General features: G+C 38.4%; 1 protein-coding gene across 2 annotated transcripts in view; it reads right to left on the bottom strand.

Annotated features, from left to right (window-relative positions):
- Nucleotides 1-1104: 1104 nt before the first annotated feature.
- The window catches only part of me1 (malic enzyme 1, NADP(+)-dependent, cytosolic), a 47182-nt gene continuing 20500 nt past the window's right edge, over nt 1105-27786 (bottom strand). For both annotated transcript variants that reach the window (XM_077721641.1, XM_077721640.1), the window contains 11 exons: nt 18077-18152; nt 16743-16904; nt 12629-12732; nt 6106-6215; nt 5434-5531; nt 5178-5291; nt 4074-4179; nt 3005-3147; nt 2740-2913; nt 2023-2121; nt 1105-1928 (listed from right to left, as the gene is read on the bottom strand). In XM_077721641.1, the coding sequence (XP_077577767.1) occupies nt 1755-1928; nt 2023-2121; nt 2740-2913; nt 3005-3147; nt 4074-4179; nt 5178-5291; nt 5434-5531; nt 6106-6215; nt 12629-12732; nt 16743-16904; nt 18077-18152 (1360 nt within the window). In that variant the 3' untranslated portion in view covers nt 1105-1754. The remainder of the gene's footprint in view (nt 1929-2022; nt 2122-2739; nt 2914-3004; nt 3148-4073; nt 4180-5177; nt 5292-5433; nt 5532-6105; nt 6216-12628; nt 12733-16742; nt 16905-18076; nt 18153-27786) is intronic.

Genomic DNA, 27786 nt, shown 5'->3' with positions numbered 1-27786 from the left:
CTCGAGCATCCCCCTGACCAGGATTAGCTTGTTGAAAATGAAGGAATGGCTTCAAATAAAAGAAAAAAAATCAACTCAAAGATGAGAAGGTGGTAAACCCTAGTGGAAAATAAAATTACTAATCACAGTAAGGCAAGAGTGGGCTGCTGTGGGTGCAGGTTTTTGTTCAAACCATTCCAGCACAGACAGTTTAAGTTTAACCAATGGGGTTTCTGCTGAAACAAGAAGCACCTGACTGCAATCCACTGATTGCACTTCTAAGATACCAAATTTGTGGAAAGGTTTCCTCTTTAGAGGTTGGAACAAAAGCCTGCACCCCCTATGTGGAATAGTTTGCCCACCTCTGGCCAAAACAGGGATTTAACAAATTTTAAACATTATGCACCTGCAATTTAGTAGGACCCTTTTCTATTATTTTGGCAGGTTTAAAAAGTTCAGGCTAAAAAGACTATTACAGCACAAGATACTTTTTTTTTTAAATGAACACAGTATTTCTTAAATGCTCAGCATCTCGGGTATTATTATGATTTGAAAATAGTTTAAAAAGAAAAACAACACTACTTGGAAAGAATAGAAGTTCAACACAGAATATCTTCTGGGATGTGAGTGAATGACTGAAAGTGATAATTTTGCAAGAAGCCAAAACATTTTGATTGGGAGTCCTAGCCGGAACCATTCAATGTCAGCCGATCCCAGGCAAAATGGATTAGTTATCTATTGTCAATAGCACTTACTTGAGTGGCTTGGTGAGGTGAGTGGTTTGTGCATTGGTCTCACAGCTCTAGGGTCCGGGGTTCAAATCCAGGTCATCCACCTGTGTGGAGTTTGGATGTTCTCCCCGGGCCTTCGTGGTTTTCCATTCAGGGTCTCTGGTTTCCTCCCACAATCTAAAAACATAAATGGTAGGCTGATTGGACAAACTAAATTGCCCCAGATATGGATATATATATAGATATGGATGAGTGTGCATGGTTGTCCGTCTCCTTGTGCCCTGCGATCGGCTGGCCACCACGCCTCTGGCCCGGAATCAGCTGGGATATGCTCCAGCACCACCCGCGACCGTAATGAGGATAAAGCGGTTCAGAAAATGAGATGAGCTATCACTCTGGTACCCTGTGTTCATGTTTTTGTGACCAAGTCCTTTTGGGTAGTAAGATTTATTGCATTTCATTGCTATTTCAGATATTGGCCCACAGGGGGAAATAAATCACCACAATTAAATTCTTCTATTAAAAGGGTCGGCAAATTTTCAAACATTGTGGTCGAAAACTTCACATTTAAGACAATTAAAATGTTTTATTACAACAGTAAGGTTCAGACAAAAACAACAACAATAAGTAAGATATTTAGCCCCCTCGACCACCCTCCCAAACCCCACCACACCACAAAAAAATCAACATTAACAAGATGGTGTCATCCAACTCCATCAAAACTAATATCACAATACAGTTTCACAAAACCAGTGCATTTCTTTGATCCGTCTTACACACTGGAACGTTAAAATACATACTAAATTCCAGCAAAATTCTGAAGAAAAGAAAAATAAGAATCTGTTTCACTTACATATCCACCTTTAACCCTAAATCTTCTAAAATAAACTATCAGAAACGCAATGCCCTTTACATCCTGCACCTTATTCACGCAGAATCAGAAGATCACTGGTTCTTTAACTAATGTGCATATGCATATACACACAAATACAGTGCAATAAGAATACATTCTTTACTGCTTTTACCCTTTGAAGGCTCACATTGTTAAAGTTTGCATGCCTGGAGTGTAATGCTATCTGCAGGCCAGCACTCCGAGTCCACAGTGTGTACATAGTCATCGTAGTCAGTGGAGAATACTAGCGAGTGCACGTATGCTGCTTTGTCTGAGGGCTCTGGATGACCGGTGGCAATGTTGCACTTGTAGGCATATTCTATTACCTGTAACACATGGGTTTCAGATGTGAAGAACCGATAAATATTGGTTGCGTATCAAAATAAAAATCATCATGCTGTACAAGAGCTAAAATGTTACCTTGACAGCAAGTTCGAGAGAGACCTCCCTGATGGAGCTGAGAGGTGGGTACAGCCTTCCCTCAGACAGGTCCGTTTCTGTCACTTGATCAGCAAGGGCCTTTTGTACAGAAAAGATTCAGATTCATTAACATCAGAATATTCCGCACAGACACAAACCATCATGCCTAAGATAAGTACATTGTCCTTTTATTGTGCAGTGAAATTGTTTTATAAACATATATATATATATATATATATATATATATATATATATATATATATATATATATATATATATATATATATATATATATATATATATATATATATATATATATATATATATATATATATATATATATATATATATATATATATATATATATATATATATATAATCTTGCAAACTACGCAATAGAATAAGATTCTTGCTATAACTACATTGTTCTCAGCCTGTGCACAATCCCACCATTTCATGTATTTAGAAAACCAATCATCAAAAATATTTGACAACTATTTGCATTTCATCAATGTATTGATTAGGTACATATAGTTGCTGCTTGAAAATATTTATTTCATGTATGTTGTTTTCGTCAGAAACTATATTAGAGGCTGCATTGTTGAGGTTAGTATATAGATGCGGCTATTATTCAGTGTATATGTGTTGGTCATTATAACGAAAGAAATGTATTGATGAATGGAAACAGTAGTGGCTAGAGTCAAATGTCAATGCTACCTCTGCTGCAGTAAGAAAAATATCTTCAGTGATGTGTGGAATACCGCAGGCGGTGACGCCAAGGCCTACACCGGGGAAGATGTACGCATTGTTTCCTTGACCAGGATACAATGTCCTCCCGTCCGGTAAGGTGACAGGATCGAATGGACTGCCACTCGCAAAGATGCCCCTTCCCTGCAGTGCAAGGCCAGCATTGTCATTGAACTATTGCAAGTGCATTTTCGATGTAGAATAAATGGCAAGCTTTGATATGTTTCCACAATACCTCGGTAAATGTGTAACATTGCTCTGCGGTGCATTCAGCTTTACTGGTCGGGTTGCTGAGAGCAAAGATTATAGGTTGTTGGTTGAAAGACGCCATGTCCCTGATGATATTCTCTGTGAAGGCGCCAGGAACGGCGGCCACACCTGAAAGACAGATAGTGACAAACAATACAGAGGGATAAAAAAAAATGATGTTCCTAAAAAGAGGCACGCTTTACTTGAGTATAAATTTGAGCCATTAAGGTATTTTCTGGTCAATAAATTTTGAGTAACTTGGTCGTTACTGCTATTTTAGCAATTCTGGAAGGCAAAGTGAAAGATCTGTCTGACATATACAGCCTCAATTCAAATATTAATTCCGTTAAACACGATTTATTCCTCCCCAGTTGTCTATTCTTTTCCTTCAGTAGTATTTCTTTTGGCTGCGATGCTTCCTGAAAAACGAAATAGCTGTCTTCACAGCTGTTATTATAAAACTCCCTTTTTTTTTTTGGAATAACCAAAGTCGCGGCCTTCTTGTGCAACAATGAAAAATAAATGTATTAGTACTCGGGACCTCGTTTCCCTGGCAGCCTGAAGGTCTGTTCTTTGCCGTCGAGTTGCATACCTAGTGACTGCATAGTATACAGCTGATATACGCATACCAAAAATAAATAAATATTAATATATATGTATGTGTATGTATGTGTATATATATATATATATGTATGTGTATGTATGTGTATATATATATATGTATGTGTATGTATGTGTATATATATATATGTATGTGTATGTATGTGTGTATATATATATATGTATGTGTATGTATGTGTATGTATATATATATATATATATATATATATATATATATATATATATATATATATATATATATATATATATATATATATATATATATATATATATATATATATATATATATATATATATATATATATATATATATATATATATATATATATATATATATATATGTATATATATATATATATATATATATATATATGTATATATTTCATCTTAGTTTGTGCATTTGACAGACTTTAAACAACAATTGTCATGTTTACCAATTAAAACTGTAGGTTTCAGTTCATGAACCACATCCTCCAGGTTTGCCATCTGGGCGTGCTCGTGCGCAAACATCTCCTTTTCATGAGTCAGGTGATCTCGACCCTTAAAAACGTGTAGAATGACAAAGAAAAGGAAAGTAACGATGGGTGATTCACAGAATGGAAGTAATTGCTTGATAATTGTTTTGAAAAAGGCTTTACATCCTATTGAAAAATGCAAATGACTGTTTCAGCTTGACGCTTGTGTTGGTACTTAAACCATTTAAACTATTTGATATTTAATATGCTTGAAAACATTTGTGATTGTAGATAAAATGAAGCAATATGGATCCAGAGTAATACATCATTTTTCATTCATTTTCTGTACTGTCTGTGGGCAATGTTCCCCCTAAGATGCACGCATGCCCAATTGTGCACTACTTTCGTGTTCTCCACACCCAGCAGACATATGAAGCACACAAAATAAAACTGTGTCTGCCCATAGCGAGCATTTATGATGTTGCTCTCACTGGTCCTCAGTGTGCACAGGGAGGTTGTCTTATTGCATGGACATATGAAAAATCAGAAGGAACATTGCTTGTGGGTCCTACTTATCAAAACACACATACTGATGCCCAGTCAGAAAGATGGGCAATTCTACACAAATAACATTGAATTGAAAGTTAACTTCATTTCTTTCACTTTAGAATTTGGAAGTAGGGGAAAACATGTCAGAAGTAGTTGAAAATGCGTGACCGGATGTTTGGTCGCCGGTCAAATGTACTTAGATATGAAATAGTATTTAGATATTAAACTCTCTCTCTCTCTCTTAGATATTAAACTCTATCTCTTAATTATTAAACTCTCTCTCATGAATATAATTTTGAGAGCTGGGCTGGCTTCAACAGTAAACTCTCTGTCACCATTTGACCGGCGACCTAAAGACCGGCGACCAAAAGGGAACAAAAGACCGGTGAACAAAAGGGACCAAAAGACCGGCGACCAATAGACCGGCGACCAAAAGACCGGCGACCAAACGTCCGAGCACCAGAAAATGGAAACGCTAAACAGGCAAGTGTAGATGAGTATTTTTTTAGGATTTATGTATTTCAATAAAGACACCTTGACAATCAGGCCCTTGGAATCAACCATCCAGATCTTCTTTAAACTGTCTTCCTTTAAAAGGCCTTCTTTCTCCATGGCCAATGTTATAAGCACAGCAATCCCCATTGCTGCCTGGTACAAACATAACAGTGAAGGATACATTTAACAATTAGATTTTAACATTTCATATAACTGTAAAGGTAAAAAGGACTGAATATTGATTGACAAATGAATACAAACAAACAAACCCTTATTTGACTGATGCCAAACCTACCTCCCCTGCACCTTGGAACACAATTTTATGGTCACACATTTTGCCCCCGGTGATGCGGAGGGCTGCTAAAAGACCGGCAACTGCCACTGCAGCAGTGCCTGGGAGAAATTACAGGGGAAAACCATTCAATTAAATATATGAGGTAAATACATTACCTGCAGTCAAACTATATATTAGCAGTATGTAAAATTAGCACAGGTTGACCTATGGAGCGATGAGGCCTTCTATTCATCATTTTCATGTTACATGCTGTTGAGGATTGTTAATTAACTGCTCCAAACACTTTAATGTTGCCTTAAACAATAATTAAAAGCGAATAGATAGAGGGGACATTGCATTAGTTTTTTTTTCTTATTATTTTTTGCAGAAAATTAATAGTTGTTTCTAAATAGACCAACAGTTATATATATGTTAAATGCAACACACCTCGTTAGTAGCCAATATTAAGTACTATTCAAATTGAAAGGGGAAAATAAGCAATGTCGGACATGTTTTAGTTCTATTAAAGGAAGCTATGGAAGTACACCTGAATGAAGTGTACACTTGGGATTTTATAGAGTACATAGATGAAAAATAAAATGTGTATACATGCTACAAAGCTGAGATGAGAACCATATTAAGTAGACTTAAAAAAAGGTGAGGAGGCAGAATTTCAGCAATTTTCCCAGTTACCTTGGATGTCATCGTTGAATGTGCAATAAATATCTCTGTACTTGACAAGCAGGCGGAAAGCATTTAAGTTGGCAAAGTCTTCAAATTGAATCAGACATTGCAATCCATACCTGTAAACAAGAGAGCGTAGAGAGTTTAAATATTTTGTTGAAAAATATTGTTTTAAAGAAACAATGGATGTGAAAAAACACCCAATGTTTCACAGTGAAGCGCATGCAGAAAGTGCTGTTTTGATTAAAATCCAGAGGAGGGCACTCTACACCACAGTTTTGAGTGCTAAATGACCGCGTTGATGCTCACGATGTAATGCTCGGTTTATGAATATGCATGTCATCCATCATGTCTAATGAAATTGTTTAAAAAAAAACACCTCATCAGTCAAAGCCACAATACAATGGCCAGCTTTTTGAATTTCAAACTAATGCCGGCGAGCCAACTGATAGTGTAGACCAGGACTATGGCTCGGAAGCCATATTTGGCTCTTTTGATGGGTGCATATGGCACTCCACTCACCTCTGAGGTAAAATATGGACTCTTCTGCATGAATACTCTCATTGATACTCATTGATTCGCAAGAGCGTAACACTTTCGAAAGAATTCTGGGATTTTTGTACTTTAAAAGTGATGAAATGACTAGAAAAAGGCAGACTTTTTTAATTTTTACTTTAAAATTCTGAGCGTGGCTCTCAAAGAATAACATTTGAAAATATGAACTCTTATGGATCTTTCTGTTAAAAAGGTTCACGGCTCCTGGTGTAGAGGTTCAATCGTCTGGGGGCGTTATGATTGTGGTTGTGAATGGTAGTCTGTCTCTCTGTGTGGCCTATGGCTGACTGGCAACCAGTGTAGGGTGTAGTCTGCCTATCGCCCAAAGTCAGCTGGTAGAGGCTCCAGCAACCCCTGCAATTTTTACATTGTAAGGTTTGCAATGATGTGTGGAATGGAAGCTGAAGAAAAAAAAATGATGCCTGCTTCCCTGACGATGACTTACAAAGAGAGGTCAAAGGTGACAAAAAAGAAGAAAAGAACCAAGACAAAAAGGCCACAAAGTGCTTTTCCTCACAAGCAGTGTTAACCAAGTTTCTTAGATATGTAATCAAATATTTGATATTGCAACATGGGTGCCAATGTAAATAATAGATGTTATACAGAAAAAATAAACTCAGCGTTATGAGCCGTTAAATTAGATTTCAGAGTGATATCTAGTTGGGAATGCCAAGTTCCCATGACTTTCACCAGATGGTCCTTCTGTGAAGGAATTCACAGAATGTTTACAAAGACTGCTAAAAGTATGGTGTAACAAGGGGGAAGGATAGAATGAACTGGATGAACGTGTCACTCCAATGACTTTCTGTCCCATACCTGTCAACTTGTACATTTCCTCTATTTTATAGTTTTTTTTTTCTTAGTTCAAATTGTGTACGCTGTATAACAACTTTTCTATGGGAATTTTTTAAAGTATGTTTTTTTGTAAAACCAATCTCGTTTCAGCTATTTCGGCTCCACTTTGGGGAAACTTTTAGACCTTTAACTGTGCCCTATGTGAGTAAATATGTGCTGTGTTACATTTGTATGGTTTATTATCAAGGGGAGCAATTGGCCGAGGTTGACAGATATGGTGTTGGAAAATTTTATATTGTATGGTATTATTATATTAAGCATTGTATGAATTTTCCATAACAACAATTGTCATTGTGTGAGTTCTACAGTTAGAATCAATGTGAGGCTAACTCTTTTACAAAATAATCAATTCATTCAGTGGCCATAATAACTAAACATAGCATTTTTGAGCGCATCTGTCAAGCTGCAAATATCTGCACATAGTACATAAGGCAATTAGTTTCTTTCTATTCTACTGATCACAGGGTGATATGGATTTGCTGTGTCATGTCAGATGTTCAATCATATCAATCTGAGTTATGCTATTGACCTAAATCAATTCCTCCAAGATCTACTTTTCAAGGAGTAAACCTACCACGATCTACCTGTTTTGCAGACCACCGACAAAGCAATAATAATAATAATATACCCCGCATTATACTCTATCAACATGTATGGCAGTGGCAGGGAATAAAGGTGAAAATCTACTCACAATTCATGGAAAAAACTTACTCCTGACATGCTAAATTCATAAGAGCTTAACTAAGGAAACCGACAGAGGGTAGCGATCAAAATGTTATTGTCGTACGATCTATAAATAGTTCCTTGGCAATCTACTGGTAGATCTCGATCTACCCACCCCTGGACTAAATGCTAAAAGTTTCTTCAAGTTCCCACATGCAGGGTAAGCTGCTTGAACACTCTAAATTTACCCTAGGTGTGAGTGTGAGCTTGAATGGTCGTCCACTATCTTGTGCCCTGCGATTGGCTGGCCACCGATTCAGGGTTTATCCTGTCTACTACCCGTAGTTGGCTGGCATAGGCGTTTCAGAAGATGAATGAATGAATGTTTTGTCTTAGGTCACCATCCCGTTATAACAATTGATGCCCAAATCCAGGCAATTCCTTAGTCTCACCCATAGCAAACATACATTGTGACTGGATTAATTATGATGACATATCATTAAGCTTTTTTTTCCCAAAATAAATGTGTGGAAAACAAACAAAGATTGAGCAAACAAAACAACAACTCTTTTCACTCTCCTGAAATGTAGTCGAAAAACACAGAGGGTACAAGAGGACAGGATAAAACAGCAGGGCTCATGTTTCAGTGAGTGTGTGAGAAAGAGAGGAAATTGGGACAGGTCATGCAAACAGAGCCAGCTGCCACCAAAATTCACTACACACCTGCAATGCTGTCATGCAAACATGGAGGTGAAATCTTTTTTGTCATCATCCCTAGAAACGAAATATTTTTCTTCTGGCTGTCATATTATACTATTTTCCCTTCAGTTTTCTGTGAAAATGGAAATGTCTTAAAGAGAGTGCCATTGGTTTTTCTCTTTCTGCAGCACTACAAGAATTTGATGCCTAATTCCGGGATTGAGCGCTTGGCTGCCAACACAGCAGTCGTGCTGTAGAGAAAATCTGTTTTTTATCAAGCAAGGAGCAGCTCAAAAAGCCCTGCACGTAGACTGCATGAAGACAATGAATAATGGGACAAAGAAGGGGGCTATAAACTGCATTGGGGCTTGTAGGAAATGAAGAGAAGCAACTGAGGGCGCTGACCTTTTGCGGTTGTGGCTTCCTATTTGGCAAGGTCATCAAAGTTCACACACACACAAACATGCACACACAAACACACACAGACACACACAGACACACGCACACCAGGGTTACCAAATATAAAATGGTCAGCTGTAACAGGGCAACTCTTCTCCTGATTGAGTTAAAAGAACAGATTATGCTGTTTAGTTGTCAAATGGAGGAGTATCATCTTTTTTTAGGATGAAATGAGAGGGTTTGAAATCGTATGCACTTCAACAAAAATATGATGATAGACAAAAAAATCTGAACAGACATCATCTAACCGTAAATGAATTATGAGGTTGTGGAATTGGAAAAAAAAGACAAAATCATCCCAGTTTAGAATCTTTTTGGTGTTAGAGTTTGCCAATGAAGATAGAGGGAGTGTTTGGGTTTTTATAGTTGTCTGTCTGTGCGCGGGTGTTAAGTGTATGCAAGACATATGTGTTGCCTATTTAACTCCACAACAATAATTGCATTGAATTTCAAATTGAATCCTATATACTCATGATTTGCCAATGGTTAACTGAGAAAAAAAACTGTATAAGATGATATAAATTAGTCAAAACCAGTACCTGCATTGCAAAATTGAAAGGAAATACATTTATTTAACTCAGTTTCAACTGTGATGCAAACACTTCTACTGTAGAACTAATGAGGCCAGACCGACTGTATGCATTGTGGATTCATCACATTTTTATATAAACCCAAGTAAAACAAAAATTCTATTGCAATCCATACTTCATCCAACGACTGCAAATATTTCCATGATCAGTAAAAAAGAAAATATCTGTAAATCCCACACATTACAAAACCATTTTTTCCTCCTGCTGACTAGAGCCCAAGTGTTCACTTACACTGCAATTTGACTTTACCCAGTCTGAGTTTGTGGCTGCTATAAAAAGAAAAAAAAGATTTCAGAACACCAGCAGATTTATGGACTGAAGTTTAATATGTGTGTCCAGTTCTTTGTCAAGAGTGTGCTAAGTAGCCAGGTGGGAAAGTCCTCATTCTATTTGTTGGAGTTGAAATGGCTACAATTTTAACAAAACCTTCTTAAAGATGGTGCACAGCATAACCTCATTTAGTTTTGTCTTTATCTGAGCAGTTTTTTAATATCATTTTTGTGTGTCCACAAGTTCTTTAATATTAGTTAGTTGGTAACTATATGTTGAAGAACAAGTCAAGATTCTCGACTTTTTTCTATTCATTCATTCATTTTCCTAACCGCTTTATCCTTCCAAGGGTCGTGGAGGGTGCTGGAGCCTATCCCAGCTGACTTTCAGTAGACAGACAACCATTTACGCTCACACTCATACCTAGTGGCAATTTAGAGTGTCCAACCAGCCTACCATGCATGTCTTTGGAAAATGAGAGGAAACTGGAGTACCCAGAGGACACCCACGCAGGCCCCGGGAGAACATGCAAAGTCCACACAGGCCAACCGACCTGAATTTGAACCACGGACCCCGTAACTGTGAGGCCGACGTGCTAACTACTCACCCACTGGCCTCCCAACTTTTTTGTATTTATTCATTTTTCAGTTTGAGTGCAATCCTCCAAGTTCATGCTGCAATTTTCATGCCATTTAACCTGAAAAGTGAATGCACGTGTGTTTCGAATCCCTGTGAAGCAAAAGTCTTCCAGTGTCACTTATATTTAGTATAGTTGAACCCAATGGGGCATGATGAAACATGAGGCAGATCACTGTCAGAAGTTTTGTATTTGTCACAATCTTGCCGGCACTTATTTTTCATTAATTTTTTTTTACCGTTTATTCTAATTAAGTCGTTTAGGGGAATCGGCTATCCCCAAGGTGTCAAAATAATGGCTAGCGGAATTCGATCTGGCCTTGGGGTTATATTGCCTAACAAGCACTTTGTAGCTCATTCATACAGTACATACCGAAGCAAATGCTTTTATTTTTTCAACACTGGCAATGTAAAACCAGAATTATGGTACTTTTGTGATCAAGCACGTAAAATGGTGCACTTTACTCAATTTTCTACCCACGGTTAAAGTCATTCTTTCACCCAAATTATGTTCTGTATCAGCACAATGATCAGTTACATCTAACCTAAATCAAGAACGAAAAATAAACCTGATGTTGTGACATTATTGTTGATGCAAGATTTCAGATATTTGAATGGAAACCAATCTTCCACACTAAACAGCATTGCTGAAGTTACTAAGTTGATTGATATTGTGCATTTAGATCAATCAGATTGGATAGTTACTTAGCTATTTAGCTTGAATAACTCTGAAAATCAACAAATTTTTCCAACTGCCAGGTGGGAGAGGTACGTTTGCCTCTCCCACCTGGGAGTTGGAGTACAAAGAATGACCAATTGCTGGTGAAAAGATGGAATGGCGAAAGTAGGAAAGAATGCTTTTGTGATGAGGGGAAGGGTTTTAACAACTGAATGGTGCTTGGAGTTATTGGCGCCTGGGAGAAAGAGAGTGGGTTTGTAGATTTATTAAGGCCTCAGTCTTGAAGCTACTTTCGGGATGGGTGTGACTGCTACTTAGATGCCGCTTGATATCTGTGTGCCATTCAGTGGAAAAGTTCTAGTATGATTGTGTTAAAAGTCATAGTTATTTTTCAACATTGGTTTCAAAATCCATATATTGCTGCTATGGCTAAATGGGAGTAGCAGTCAAGGAGTTCATGCTTTTTGTGTTTGTCAGAAAAATAAACATGTATATTACTTATAAACCCTTAGAGCTATAATCACCCAGTCTCTGAGCCTGTAATTATTCAGTTTCCACCAATCTGGCTACCTTTCAGGAAGAATCTCTGATGTTGCCTGTAGTTAAGAAGCTACCTAGTTATTAGAGTTGTGGCCTCTTTTTGCCGATTCTATTTCTGTTCTTTCCTGACCTAACTTTGCCAAAGCAAACCAGTGGCTCTGATGCTTCTACAGCTCTGTGATATCTATGAGTATGCTCAGACATATAAATAAATACAATTTACAATAAACTGTCCTCAAGGACACGGACTCAGTGCTGTGACCTAATTTAATGGCTACGAATAAAATCTCTAGCTATAGGTAATGTCTTTTTTTGTGGCGCTGTGATCGCTTTTCAATAAGGTTTGCTCATCGGGAACAAAGCTGGTTATTATGCACAGTTTTGAAGAGCTTGGAAGCCTAAATTCCACTCATAAATGTTAAATCGTTCGCTGGTGATTTGCTCACCAGAATTCTGAATCTCACGAAATGTGTCTGCGTTCCACACCGTATGCATATGGTAAGCTTCAAATGACTTAAGGGCACGTATGTCTTATACATTTGGAGAAAGCAGGCAAATGAGGATTTGGCAACTCAAGTGAACATACCTGTCTGACACTGCCTTCATGAACTCATCCAGCAGATCATCATATTCCTGGCCTCGCACCCTCTTATGCCTATTCCCAATGTACAGTGGATCCTGCAACAGTGTCTGAAAAACACCAAACAACACGCGACATGTTTGTGGTAAGTCTTGATGGTAATGTTAAGCATGACGAGAACAAGCCACAAAATTTGTTTCGCAATTTAATGCTTTATATACATGTTTTATGTTCTTGCAATTTTCCCTAGGCCGCAAGGCCAAATTCTTTCAGATTTAGTAGTTTGAACTTTTAATCCCAAAATCTTGGCAGTTGCGTTCAAGCCTAATTTGAGGACGCATCCTTTACGTCCCATCCAGTTTGAATATATAATTACACAGTAGCTCTGAAATAAGTAAAGCAATGAGAGAGAAGTCGCCACCATTAGGAGGTTAGAAACTATCCCAATGATAAATTATTGGAGGGATGGCGAAGTCCGGTCCTCAAGAGGCCATGTCCAGTCTGTTGTCCATATCTCCCTCCCCTTCCACACCTGAATCAAATGATCAACTCCTTAGCGAGCTGTCCAGAAGCATCATACAGATGTGGAATATTTGATTAAGGTGTGTTGGTGGAGGGAGAATTGGAAATGAGACTGGATAGGGGCTCTCGAGGACAGGACTTGGCAACACCTGCGCCTAACCCTAACTCTAACCTTAACCCCAAACCTAACCATAAACAAGGTTTAGGTTTATGGTTAGGTTTAAGGTTTTTGTAGCTAAACCCCTTGGTTTAGTGTTAGGCTAAACCTAACTAGGGTTAGATTAAACCTAACTAGGGTTAGGCTAAACCTAAACCTAAACCTACACCTAGGCCTACACCTAGACCTACACCTACACCTAAACCTAACCCTAAATGTCACCCTAAACCAGCACGTTAAAACAAACCCTAATGGTTAGGGAGACATGGGAAACAGACTGGTTAGGGGCTCTCAAGGATCAGACTTGGCCATTGGCCAAGCTGACAAGTCTTTTCCTGGCGGGCATATATTGGACAATCACAGGCAGCAGTTCGCCAAGGTAAATTGTAATTTAAGAACGCAAAACGTGATCTCTTGATGTTTCAAAGTGGAGCAAGAGCAGTGCCACTTTGGTGGTCATTTCAAAAGTGATGCAATCGCGTGCAATGAGAAAAGTCATGGGCAATAATACAAATTAATTGCTCCAAGGTTTTATGATGTCAGTCATAGTAATTGCTGTTGTGCTTCTTCAAGGCAAGAAAAGAATGGTAATTTTAACAAAACAGACCATCACAAAACCTGAATCAATGGAAATAAGACTAAGGATTCATTCTCCCTTAACCAACCTCCCGACCTTCTTTCTCACTGTCTCAATCAACTTCTAGCCCAGAGCTTAAAAACCCAAGGAGTATAAGTGCTCTATTCAGCCCCACTGAGCTCTTTTGGGCTGTCATCTCTAAAGAAAAACACAAACATGGAAACTTCAACCACAGCAATGCACACTGAAGTCTAATCTGTTAAAAAAAAGTTCTGAAAAAGTGGCATGAGTAAGCTTGAAAGAATAGTCTTGCCCTGACATTTTTCTTACCCATTCTGGCTTTTTGTAATCCTAGGTTGAATACAGAGCATCAAAATGAACACAATTGACTTGTAATTTGACTATAATAATATCAATATTTTTTTTTCAAATTGCATTTTTTTTACTTCATTGTCAAGCCTACTATGTTCGAATCTTGGCTCAGGCTATCCTGTGTTTATCTACTTTTGCTTGTGTCTTTTCATCTCCCTTATGAAAATATAATTTCTATGCCAACTCCGATCGCATGTTAAAGTATAACGTGTTTGAAAAGCATGAAATGAGAAGGTAAATGGATATTCATTGACACTGTGTAACAGTTTCAAAGAACACACAACAAAAGCAAATGTTGTTTTTTTTAGAGCATGGGTCTCCAAACTATTCCAGAACGGGCCGTAAAGGGTGCAGGTTTTCGTTCCAACCAATAAGAGTAAACCTTTCCACCAATCTGGTATCTTAGAGGTGCAATCAGGTGCACACTCACACCCATCCCCATGGGCAATTTAGACTGTCCATGTCATATTGCCGATGTGTATTTCTTTAACCACATTTAAATTTGGAGTGATTGAAGTTGAACTGGACGAGTTGAGGTCTGTCTTGGCAAAATAAATGACAGGCTAGCTTCATCTGTGTCACACAGAATCCTTTAACGTTGCTATGCCTTTACCATCATAACATGGATTACATGTATACAGAAAGATGTGTAAACATAGACTTAAATGCTAGCAATTTTTAGTCTGTTTAAAGCTACAGACACATGTGGTACACAGTTTTGAATATAGCTCTGTTTGCTGGCTGGCAGGTACTTACTTACACGAATTGGCACTGCTTTCCCAGCTGGCAATCATCAAGGGTAATGTTAATTCTCTAAAGGGTGTTGCCTCTTTCGTGTGAGATTAAGTGCGGATGGTTGGAATATGTGCCTTCTAACGGAGGGCGTGGAAATAATCTATAATTTAAGGAGCAATTTAAGAGTTTCGTTTCCAAAATTATCCAGTTTATTTTAAACATGATCACAGTCCTTTCCCCGCTAATGCACATACCAATCAACGGAACTATTTATTCATTCACTCATAAGGGGCCTGTCCCGGCTGACTTTTGCAGACTACACTCAAGACTGGTTGCCACTCAGCAGCAGAAGGACACACATAGAGACACACACTCACAATCATAACACCACCAGTGGGAATCGAGCCGGCGCCCTAAGTCAGGCGAGTCAAACCAATTCCGCAATGGGCCAAATGGGTGCAGGTTTTCCTATCAAGCAATGAAGATGACTCCTTGCCACCAATCTGTTCTATGTCAACTGTAACTAGTTGATTGCAGGCAGTTGATGTTTGTTTCAGCAGAAAGCCCATTGGTCAAACTGTCTGTGCTGTTTGAGCTGAAAGGAAAAAGTGCACTCACTTGAGCCTTTGTGGAATCAATTTGACACCTGTGCTCTACATCATCAGGCGGCGGGAAGTGTGTATATTTTCTTAATATCAAACAATGGAGAAAGGCAATTGATTAGTTAAAACTTAATGCTCCAATGTAAAATGTCAAGTTTTTAGTGTAAGTGTATATAGTGGCGTAGGACCAAAAAACGTGCATACTTTGGTTTTGTTCAAACCAACCAAGGTGAACACTATAGCCAAAAAAACAAGTGCTGAATTGTCCTCAGTCTCTACTTTTTTCATCACGTACCTTCATTTGTTTTACAAGTAAAAAACAAATGACTGAAAGCACTTTGGATTAAATGAATGAATGGCAAACTCTGCCACAAACTTTTGCAGTAAAAATGGTATTACAATTCAAATGTGGTGTATGAATTATTTGTTTCGAGCCGTTTTATTCTTTTCTCCCAGAAGTTTATCCCTATTCCTCTGACTTTGTGTAAATGGTCTAATGGAACTATAAGGCTACATTTTTATCGGTGCGACTTTATTCATTCCCATAAGTGTCGCCATGCAGAATGAATAATGGCAGAAAAATCTATAACCAAAACCATAAAACATAATATATGTTTTAGAAATGGGCAGCCCAGTGGATGAGTGGTTTCCACATCAGCACGTCAGCCTCACAGCACCAGGTTCCTAGGTTCAAATTCAAGGTCATTCTACCTCTGTGGAGTTTGCATGCAAAAGGCAGACTAGACCCTAGACTCGTCAATAGTCAGTTGTAGGGCACTCTACAGGGTTGTGTTCCATGCATGTACCTAAATCAGGGGTGGGCAAACCGCCGTGGGTGCAGGTTTTTATTCCAACCGATCCAGCACAGACAGTTTAACCAATGGAGTTTCTTCTGAAACAAGAAGCACCTGCCTGCAATCCACTGATTGTACTTCTCAGATACCAGATTTGTGGAAAGGTTTCCTCTTTAGAGGTAAGAACGAAAGTCCACACCTACTGCGGCCCTTTGTGGAATTGGTTGCCCACCCTTGGTCTAACTGCTTAATTTTATTTTATGGACAGCTCCTTAAAGAGTATAATAATGTCATAATGATCTAATTCATTAACAGCTCTAAGTAAGTATTTAAATAAGTATATTTTGTCTCTTAATCTCACCTCATTGTCTGTGCCCACATCCAGCATAACAGGCAGGCATTTCTGAGGGGAAAAGCCTCCACAGGCTGTGTAGAGGGCCAGTTTCCCCACTGGAATTCCCATGCCATGGCAGCCGAGGTCTCCCAAACCCAAGATCCTCTCACCATCCGTCACGCACACAGCCTGTCAACCATCAAGACAATGTGACTTGCACTTAGGAGAATAGCATTTCTGTCATTGCTAGGGGTAAAAATGCATCCATTCTGTCATAAATCAAAACTATACTTTTCATTAGTCCATGCCAAATGGGGTGAAGTGAATAAGGGCATATTCGCACAAGGAAAGTCCATAGTTCTCCTTCTTTTGTCCAGACCATAATTAAATGGATGCTTTTTTGGTTTGGTGAAGTTTCATTTTTACATTTGATAGAGTCCCAGGACTTGGTAACAAACCAAGGGATTTATACAAACATCATTCTATCATTAAGGAGGCCCGACAACTTGTGTGATTAGTGTATCGGCCTCACAGCTGTGGGGTCCTGGGTTCAAATCCAGGCCAATTGACCTGTGTTTAGTTTGCATGTATTCTCCGAGCCTGTGTGGGTTTCCTGCAGGTACCCCCGGTTTCCTCCTATATTTATGTCTATGGCTGCTGGGTCAACATTTAAGCCTGTTGGTCAATTTACTGTTCTTACATTTTTGCAACTTTCTACTGAAATTTTAGGGGTGGGTTCTGCTCGGTAGAGGACAATGGGTTGTGGAATGTCTGTGATGAAACAAATACCCTACTGTTGACAGCTGTGGACAGGTGGTTGAGGTTTTAGGTACATTGAAAATACCAAGAATAGTTACTGTTTTCATCATTTGGCTTTAACCAGATGATCACCAATATGCATTTTAACCTCTTTGCACAGGTTGATGTAAGCATATAAAAGTAATTTGGATGACAATATTATCCAGAAATGAATGGATTATGCTACGATTATCCTTAATCATGGACTTGTCAAAAATGGCACATGTTAGTTGAACGGAATCTGCTGTAATTATGGACTCTGCCTATTTCATGTAAATGCAAAACTTAAATTTTGATTTTTGCGGAAAAGGGAAATGAGCAAATATGTCCATTGTTGAATGAAAATGTGTTACCGCTCTACCTTGAGAACATTTCATCTCGGTAATATGCTGCTTTGTTTATTTACTTTTTAAAAATCTGAGATGATGTAGAAAGCTATAGAGTATTTTCTGTCTCTTCCTAATGCCCTCAACTCAAAACCTTCAGTACACAGTACAATGGAAATGTATTATGACCAAATACTGAAGGCTCCAGGCATTGCCACAGTTTGACTGGTAGATTACCTTTACATTATTCTCTGGCCAGTTTTGTAGTATTGATGCAATGTGACCACTGTCATGGATGGAAATGTATAGCCCCCTGGAACACAAAAAAAATGTCATTAGCATATTGCTGCCTCTGACGTGAAGTCAGCTGGGATAGATAAAAATTCAAGGAAAACAATAAAATAATTTTTGTTCACTTTAAATATGTTTGTGATTTGAAATGAAAACAGTAAAGACACCCCTATTAAAACCTTAGATGTCATCACTTGAGGCTTTTTCCTCCAAAGCGGGGCCGTATTAAATGTTAAAGGCATGTTGGTGCAACAGGCTTAAATGTTGAGCCTGCAGCCATGAGCCACTGTGAGGAGTTTACTTTGGATCTCTGAGGCTGCCAAAATTTTCATTCATCTTCATCATTCCATCTTCTGTTTCCTATTGGAGGGGAGGACCAATGTCCTTTGCTGGGAGACAGGTCTAAGATAAAGAGATCATGTCTACGTGTGAGGTCTGGCTAGAGTATGTTTTTTCCCCAGGAAACCCATATGTTGATGATAAGGGACATCTCATCCCTGTATCAGCAATAGTAAAACTGTCACTATTTGTAATATTCATTTAAAGTCAGTGCCAAATGAAATAAAGAATACAAAATATGCAATTCAAGAAACCTGAAGAGTTGTCAAAGGGTTGTAAAAAGAAAATAAAGCAAGTGTCCCATAAAAGTGAATTTGCAGCTTTGGGGAGAGGAGAGAAATGTTTATTTTTCTATGTACTGTAACTATCAGTAACTATCATTAAATCAGTGGGGGGGAGGAAAAAAAACAATAAATTACAACATGCTACTCTAGTAAAATAGTCTTAGTACAAAGATCCATCCAGCTGCCATACCATCCATCATTGAAAGGGTTGCGGAGGTTGAGGGAGCCTTACCCAGCTGTGTTTGGGTGAAATGCCGACTACAACCTAGACTGGTCACCAGTCACTTGTAGGGCACACAGGGAGACAAACAATCATACGCACCCACAATCATACTGACACCTGCAGGAATTTGAGCCTGCGCCTGCATGCACCAAAGCCAGGCGAGTGGACCTCTACAGCACGAGGCGGCTGCACTATTACAAGTGTGAATATCAGGATTTTTGTTCACTTTATGGTAGTCAATAGTTGGCAGTAAAATATTTACAGGGCCTCTAACAGTTATACATTTGTCTTCATATTACGTAAAATGTTCACTTAATACAAGTAGGTGCAGGTGTGTTCATAATCCATGTTTTACTATACCACTTGCCTGAATTAGACCCTTTTCTATCTGAATTACATATGAAACTACATTTTAGCTGCCCACTAGGCAATCCCAGATTATAAAATCAGATTATGTGCAAAATAGTAGCTAAATCCATACAGAAGATATTTTCTTAAAATTACATAATGTAATGAGGGGCGCCCTGGCGGCTTGAGTGGTTACCACGTTGGCCTCACAGCTCTGGGTTCAAATCCAGGTTGGTCCACTTGTGTGGAGTTTGCATGTTCTTCCCAGGCCTGTGTGGGGATTCTCCGGGTACTCCGGTTTTCTCTCACATTCCAAAAACATCCATGGTAGGCTGATTGGACACTCTAAATTACCCCTGGGTGTGTGTGTTAGTGTGAATGATTGTCTGCCGGCTTGTCTCCTGCGATTGGCTGGCCACCGATTCAGGGTGTCCCCCGCCCCTGGCCTGAAGTCGGCTGGGATAGGCTCCAGCACCCCTTGCCATCCTAGTGAGGATAAAACCGTTCTGAAAAACAATGAATGAATAATGTAATTAAAATATTATGATGGACTTTGCCTTTGATCAAATGATTCACAACTTAGTAGTAAAATCCATGCAAAAAAATGTGACACCTTATATTTTATATGATCACCACGCATAAATAGGCATAATAAAATTATACCCACACACAATTTAAGGACCAAATGCAACTTTTTATGTGTGTTGTATACAGGGATACCTAAAATTCCTGCAAGGCAATTATGTGGAATGTGAAAAACTGAAATAACATTGAGAAAGTTTGGCCTAAAAGTATGACATTTGCAAAACAACTGTATGAGAAAATCAAAGCAGACAAGCATAGAGCTGGCAAAGCCTTAATCTCTGTCTGACAATGTTCACGAAAACATTTCAGTTGACGTATCCCTCATCCATTTCTCATTTTCGGGCCCTCTGAACTTCAATGTGCCGTTGAACTCATACCATTTGACCCAGATAAAGTAGAGCAAAGCTGTTTTAGTAGATGACACACCACAATCCCCCTCTCCCTCCAACACACACACATACACACTCACACACACACACACATACACATACACACACATACACACATACACACACAACCAAGTTACTCTTGGCAAAAAAAATACAAGGGAAGCAAAGAGGCCAAAGAGAAGTTGAATAAGTGACATCATCCATCATCACTATATAAAAATATTACCTACAGAATAAAAAAAGGGTATAAGAAAGTGACAGACTCATTTGTGTGCATTGGCAAACACTTATCTCGTACCTCTAAGGAGAAAGTGAGACAAAGGCTAGGATTAGAAAGGATTTCTGTGTGAATTTTTATGATATTTATTTAGTAATTGTAGTCTGTCTACACTTCATAAATGGATTGTTATTAAAGGAAGAGGAAAGCTTTGTATTCGGCCCATCTGTTCAATCGCATCTATCAATCAGAAAAAAATTATATTCAAACAATTTAGTAAAAGATCGCGATTCTAATGTGTAATGGGGGAAAACAACAATTAAAACCAATATTAATAGAAGTATGCGTAATGGCTGTGAACTGACATCAAGCGTAGGTATACCGCACCTAGTGAGGGAGTTCATGTTGTGAGAGTTTAATTGTAAAATATTCATAATGTACAGGCAACAATGGAGTTGGTCTCTCGGACCTAAAATTGCTATAAATTGCTTATTTAATACCACAGAGAAGGAACTGTTTTTGGTGTTTTTCCCACAATGGGTGAACTAGAATTTTGTGTGGAAAATATATACACATAATACATTAAATTTTGTAAAATTTTACAGTAGTATTCGATTTAGTGTTTGATGGACAAAACATGTGCAATGGACTGCTGCTAGGGAAATAGCAGTGCTTAATGGCTTTTGCCTATTTTCTAGATGAAAGGAGGACCACAAAGCAATGAACTGCCATGTCTGGTTTCCCTTGTAAGAGCGTGGCGAGAACAGAGAGGGTAAAGCAAACAACCTGATGACATGAAACAGCATAGAGGCTGACCTGCAGCTCGGCACAAAACCCACTACAGAGACTGGGGAAAAGTGGTGCACACTCGACCCCCTAACACACTGAGCCCTAACCAAAAGATGGCCTCCAGTCTTTGACCCATGTCCAGACTAAACATAACCAGTCACCATACTTTAGGATCAATGCATTTCCTTAACCTTCAGTGTGCTGGACACACTCCATTAGTGAGCCACATGAGGTTGAGCTACCTTACTTTGAACCATAAGAAGGGTTTGATTAGAGTAGCAGGATAACGCATTAACGTCACATTCTTTGACTATGATGTCATTAGGCATGAATTCTACATAATGGACGTCAATTACATGAAAGGAAAGGGATGAATGAATAAATTCACATGTATCCATTACAATATGCATCTGCCCTGGCGGTCCGGCAGCTTTAATGGTTAGCACATCAGCCTCCCAACTCTGGGTTCAAGTCCGAGATGACCTAGATTTTGTGAGAATTTATGGACTGGCTAGATGAAAATTGAACTTTTTGAAAGGTGTGTCCCTCAGTACATTTGACATAAGTGTAATACAGTCAAATAGCCAAACACATTAGTGGTAGTAGGACCTGGACGGCTTCAGTATGGGATGAAATTATAAATTATTTTCACCATGACAATGGTTGGTTGGTAGTCAGTTTCTGAGCTCCAGCTGATGCACACTCGGGTTCTGCGGCAGGCCAATGAGCCAAAACATACAAGCAAAGAAATTGCTGAAGAACAAATTCATTTTTGGGAGTCGCCTAGGCAAAGTCAAGACTATGAAAGCAATGCTGTGACTGGGGGGACAATGCCTTAAAAGGCTGTTAATGCTCAAAAACCCTTCAGTGTTTCAATACAAAAAAAAAATATATTCTGCAGTGTTCCGAACTATCTCCGTGGAGATGTGGAAAAACTCTTTGCCTTTAATAGAAAACACTTTAGTATTTCAATTGTTGCTGCTGGAAGGATCCAACTAGGTTTTGAAGGGGAAATTACATGTCCAACTACACTGGCTAGACAGCTTTGTTTTTTTTTTCAATTAGGGAATCACATTTATAAACTATTTTTATGCATACTTGTTATGTGCTTGATTAGGTCAAAGAATAAAATGGGTAAAGTATGCAAAAAAATAATAAAGATTATGGGAAAGGAGCAAATACATTTTTATGGCACTGTGGCTTCAAACATTTTTTCCTAGAATGAAAACAAATAAAAAAAACATTTAGGAACCCTTTATCATCCATCCCAAAAAAAGCCTGACAATTTGAGAAGGGGACAAAATACTTTCTCATGGCACTGAATATAATTTGCAAGCACAACTAAATAGCATAGTCATTGAAACATCATGCTGATTTTCCCAGTTGGAAATCTTTTTTTGTCAAGGACTAAGGAATTGTGAACAGATCCAAATACTACAAGAAAAATGACTTCAAAATATTAGAACCTGTTCCCAAAAGTAAAAAGGAATTTCACCTTTTAACTCAAGAGTGACCTAAAGAATATGTCTAGATAAAACATTCACAACCATGACTCTAGAAGAAGGATAACACCTTCCCACAGCACAGCTTTGATTCAAATTGAAACTCTTTACTGACCTGAGTATTGCTGTGTACAAGCTTTGCCATCGAGGGTCATAAATATTGTGCATAGTTTTAACTGATTCCTGCCACAAAACGTCTTCCTGTCATATGCTGTTGACATTGTAGATTTATGTAAAACATTTTGTGAAACATTATGGAAGCTTTTTGTTTTTTCTTTGGCATTCATGAACTGCAACGATGCGTGCTATTTAGAGATGAACACACATAAACGGCCATTGTACTCAAAACTGCTCTCTTCTACAGTGTGAAAGTATGCACAGTATGACATTTTGCAATAGCACTCCAAAATGAACACTTTAGATTTGTCTGCCAGACTTGCTGCTGGGATGCTGGGATTAGTACCAATGTTGGAAAGTTCAAATGGTCCTCACTGAGAAAAAGGCCTTTTCCAGTAAAACATTTAACAGGCGATGTGTTTTTTTAAATGAACACATTCAAGTGACCACAAATAACACTGTTGAAATGCAATACAAAACCACATTTTAAAATTTGGCACAATTTCTTACGAATAATTTTACTTTGTTTGCCTCTTTGGACTGGGGTCTACTTGACAGGGTGTTGATATGTTTTTAGTTGTTTGATTTAAAATGTGCTTAACAACCACATAAATTAATAAAAGTGGAGTCCTGTATAACAGTGTCTGATGTTTGCAAGGGCCAAATGTGATGCTCAAGGCCACTGGATCACCTGTTGTACTGACTTCCTATATATATACACATCCCAAAAACACGCAGGCTGGTTGAACACTCTAAATTGCCCCTAGGTATGAGTGCGAGCATAAATGATTGCCTGTGTCCTTGTGCCCCTGCTCCTTGCTACCGATTCAGGGTGTCCTCCGCCTGGTGCCCATAGTTAGCTGGTATAGGCTCCAGCACCCCCCACAACCTTTGCGAAGATAAGTGGTTTGGAATATGAATGAGTAAACCACAATTGTGCTTTTCACTGGTTCTGCCGTCTGCCCATCAGGTATGGTGGCCTGTGGAGGCTGTGTAAACAGTGGGCTAGTTGGAAGTGAATTTCGGGTAGCTGGTGGGTTGGTTAGTCATTTTTGTGGGGATAGCAAATTCTGTGGAATCACAAGACTATTTGATGATCATGCAAATAAAATTATGTATTATAGTGACCATTTTGAATATCTTGAATTCCTGCATTAAGTAAAATCCCACACTATATCAAATGAATCACACAAGCACGATATATGGCGTTATTCAATGTGGTGCGTGACCTCAAGTTACTAAGTGGATCAGCAGCATTATACAACTTGTGTCCTTTCAAGACGCATTCATAGTTTTCCATGAAGTGTCTAAGAAGGGTTTAGAAGGTTTGGTTTTACATAAAATGAAATGTTTCCATGTAATATGAGAGAAAGTAGCTTAGCCCGGGCCCATCATTTTCTTACAAATGGATTAGACAAAGCAGACAAGTAGTCTGTGATACAAGATATATTTTGAACTTTTTTGATGTTGTAGTTCAAAATCATTTTGGAAAAAATGACTAAAATACTTAGGATACAGTGCAAATGACCAAATACTGAGAATCTGAACACTACTGATTCTTACAAAAACATAACACAGACTTATATTCATAACCTTAATTCATCTTCCATGCTGCTTATCCTCACAGGGCTCACGGGTGTTGGAGCCCATTCATCTGGATAACTATGAGCCATAAGCAGGGTACATCCTGATTTGGTTGCCAGCCAGCTATTTTTCTTCTAAAGATAAAATTAACATTCATAGTAAACTAAATTGCCTTTTTGGAGCACTTAACATAACCAAATGTTGACAAGATTTGGCAGATCAATAGATAGAATGAACATTTACAAATGGTGGTGGTTTGGAAAAATGCTAATATTTCCTCAAGACCACTGTTTCTTTCCTCATAGCACTTTCCTAGGTATTAAAAGCAAATTGAACATGTTACTCAACTCTCTTATCACTTTGACATGAAATGTGACTGTGCTGAAGCTGTGCTGTACTTTCTTTCCTGAGAGTTCTACTTACTTTCCCTTTACACCATCTCCTCAGTGTTCAACCCTCCAAAGACAATGCCCTCTTCTCTTCTACGTCCACCCTGCTTAGTGTGCCCACATTTTGAGGTTTTTCCATTCTACCACTCAACACATTGCCTGAATCAGCCTGTTTTTACACAGCCAGTTAAAGCCCACACTTCATTCCACCACAGCCCACTGAAATCAGCACAGTCTGCCAAACAGCAGCATATACTCCCAGTTAAATAGAGAGTGTTTTGAGTCATAATGCCCACATCTGAATTAGCTTGATCGGTCTTTCATCGTGTCATAGGAACACTGACTGAGTGTAAAAAAAATATAGTATATAAATATATATTAAAAAAACACTCTTTCCTGAAGGTGAAGAAAACAAGAACCTGAGTGTAAAATATCAAATTTGGACATCAACACTGGATGACTGTGTGATGTCAAAACTTTAGGAGTCAAGACAAGGGGTGTGAATTTCCAATTTTTCATTCCAGGCTTACATAAGAGGGAAAGCAGCCCACCACAGCCGCGAAGGTATTATTCCATTACAGGAAGGAAGTGCAAAAGAAATCAGAGCCACAGTTCTGATGAAACCAGATGGTTATTAGATGAGTTTCAGCCCAATGATTTATGACATTTGCCCAATAAAAATGTCTTCGCCTTACCACTGACTTTTTGAATGGCAGGGAAAATTAAAGCAGCATAATCCCAACTATACAGTCTGTACAATATTTGTAAATGATGTAGTGTATTCGCTGCCACACTTTGGCGAACCACAATATATGAGACTACTAGCATCCAGACAAAAGGACATAAAAAGACCAGACAGAGTATGGCTGTTTCCTTTATGACCTAACATTCCCAATTAAATTCTCAGAAACGTATATTCCCTGTGCTTATAACGCTGGCAAAAAACACATAATTCCCATGTTTTCTTTAAATAAAAATGCAAAATAAATTGAATTAAGTTTAGTGTAAGGTTAGATTAAACTTATTTTTGAGTATATCTTCAACATAATTCAAGTTCATTTAAATTTGTTTATGTTATATTACGATTCACCGGTGCTAAAAGTCTGCCGCACAGACCCCTAACCCGGATAAACATATACATTATATTACATTATAATTATTATTGCGTTTCATGATAAAGTGATGAAAATGTTTAGTCCTGAGGGTACACTAATATTTGTTCTTTACACTAAGCTTGGCTATGAGCTGCACCCACCAAATTTTAGAAAAAACACTGTATGAACATATAAATAAAAATGGCACTTGACTGTGATCTGATGTTGTCAATATTGTAATGTGGAATATTTACATCAAAAGACATGCAGCTTCTGCCTGGAATAACTCAGTTATTTGAGTTATTTATTTCAGGTAGTTGCATTTTTAAGACATATGCAGTCCAGCAGTTCTCAACTGCTTTAAATTGTAAGTAACAAAACAACCAAAACCCCTAAATTCCAAGTAGGAAGGAAGATTAACAGGTTCTAGATAGCAAATCCAGTTAAAAATTGGCAGTTCAAAGAAAATGGTGCAAGGGTGTTATGCTTGAGCCTAAATATACAGTAACTAAGCACTGAGTTTAAGCTGCTTCTGTATAGCATAGGTACTGAATGACCCTGTTTGGAGGTTCCCAATATAAATGGTGCAACCTTGACTTCTTTATATGCTTATTTAACCTGCTGTCACAGTTCCAGTGATGACCCATAAGATGACCACCCATCTGAATCCACAAGGTGAAGTGTTTGATGTCACTAAACCAGGGAGCCCCTGGAACAGCCTAAGTTTCTTTTGAGCATTTTTTAATTTGTGCATTCTTTGGATGGGACACAATAGCCCCACTGACTAGCTTTTCTAACTAAAGGCAACAATCATTCGTTGTTCAACATCCATAGCATAATTGTTTTGATGAGGTAAAAAGTGGCAAAAAAGATTTACCACCAGACACTGTCTTGGGTCTGAGCCAACACACCTATAAAAGTAAGCATGCCTGCTAATCCTCTGATATGTGAATGTATGCCTTTATCCTTCCACCTCTGCCCCATTAAAAGATCAGTGAATCCACCATGTTTTCACACTTAATAGCGCTTGACCTTTAATCTTCTGTACAGAGCTGATGTTGGAGTGTTTAGACTCCATGAGGCAGATTAACAGGTAAAGTCAAGCAAGAAAAGAAAAGGCTGTAGTTTCTGCACAAAAAGCCTTTATACCTGAGTTTGACTGATTAGAGACTGAATCTGAGTAGTGCTGGTGGCCCTACTTATGTAGGGGACACGCATTCTGCACATCCATAGAGGGATTGTTGTCTTTGTCATGCGTACTTTCACACAGCAGATAAAGTAGATTTGGATTTACTAACTTGCACTGCAAAATGAACTGTCAGTAAATGCCATTTAAATGCATATTTCAATGAACATCAATTATGGTTGTGTTGACATTCACATGACATATGAAACAAGATGCATGCATCTGCAGATATAACATAATCATAAGTGATCAAGGTTACGTCCATTCAATTTCAAGGAGTATAAACGTTTTCTTTTCCACAGTGAAATTTCATAAACTCAATGAACTTGAATGAAATAAATTATTGTAACTAATGGTGCACCATTGTCTCTGTTGCAGATCTCTTAACAGTAAACCCTGAACTGATTTTAGGAGTTTACTGCAGTTCGCCGTTATCTAAGCTGCCCAACCATGTGTTGGCTAAACATTCAACCACAACTTCCAAATATGAATCAATGTAGCAGATCCGCTTGTGTGCTCCTATTTTGGTATTTATACATAGTGATTAAAGGGCCACAGAGTGGATTTTTTTTAGCGAGATGTCGTTTTACAATTAAAAATAGAAATGGTC

The sequence above is a fragment of the Stigmatopora nigra genome, chromosome 7 (genome assembly GCF_051989575.1).
Source record: "Stigmatopora nigra isolate UIUO_SnigA chromosome 7, RoL_Snig_1.1, whole genome shotgun sequence".
Taxonomy (NCBI): Eukaryota; Metazoa; Chordata; class Actinopteri; order Syngnathiformes; family Syngnathidae; genus Stigmatopora; species Stigmatopora nigra.
Note: the sequence above shows the minus strand (reverse complement) of the source record. Positions and strands in the feature narration are given on the sequence as shown.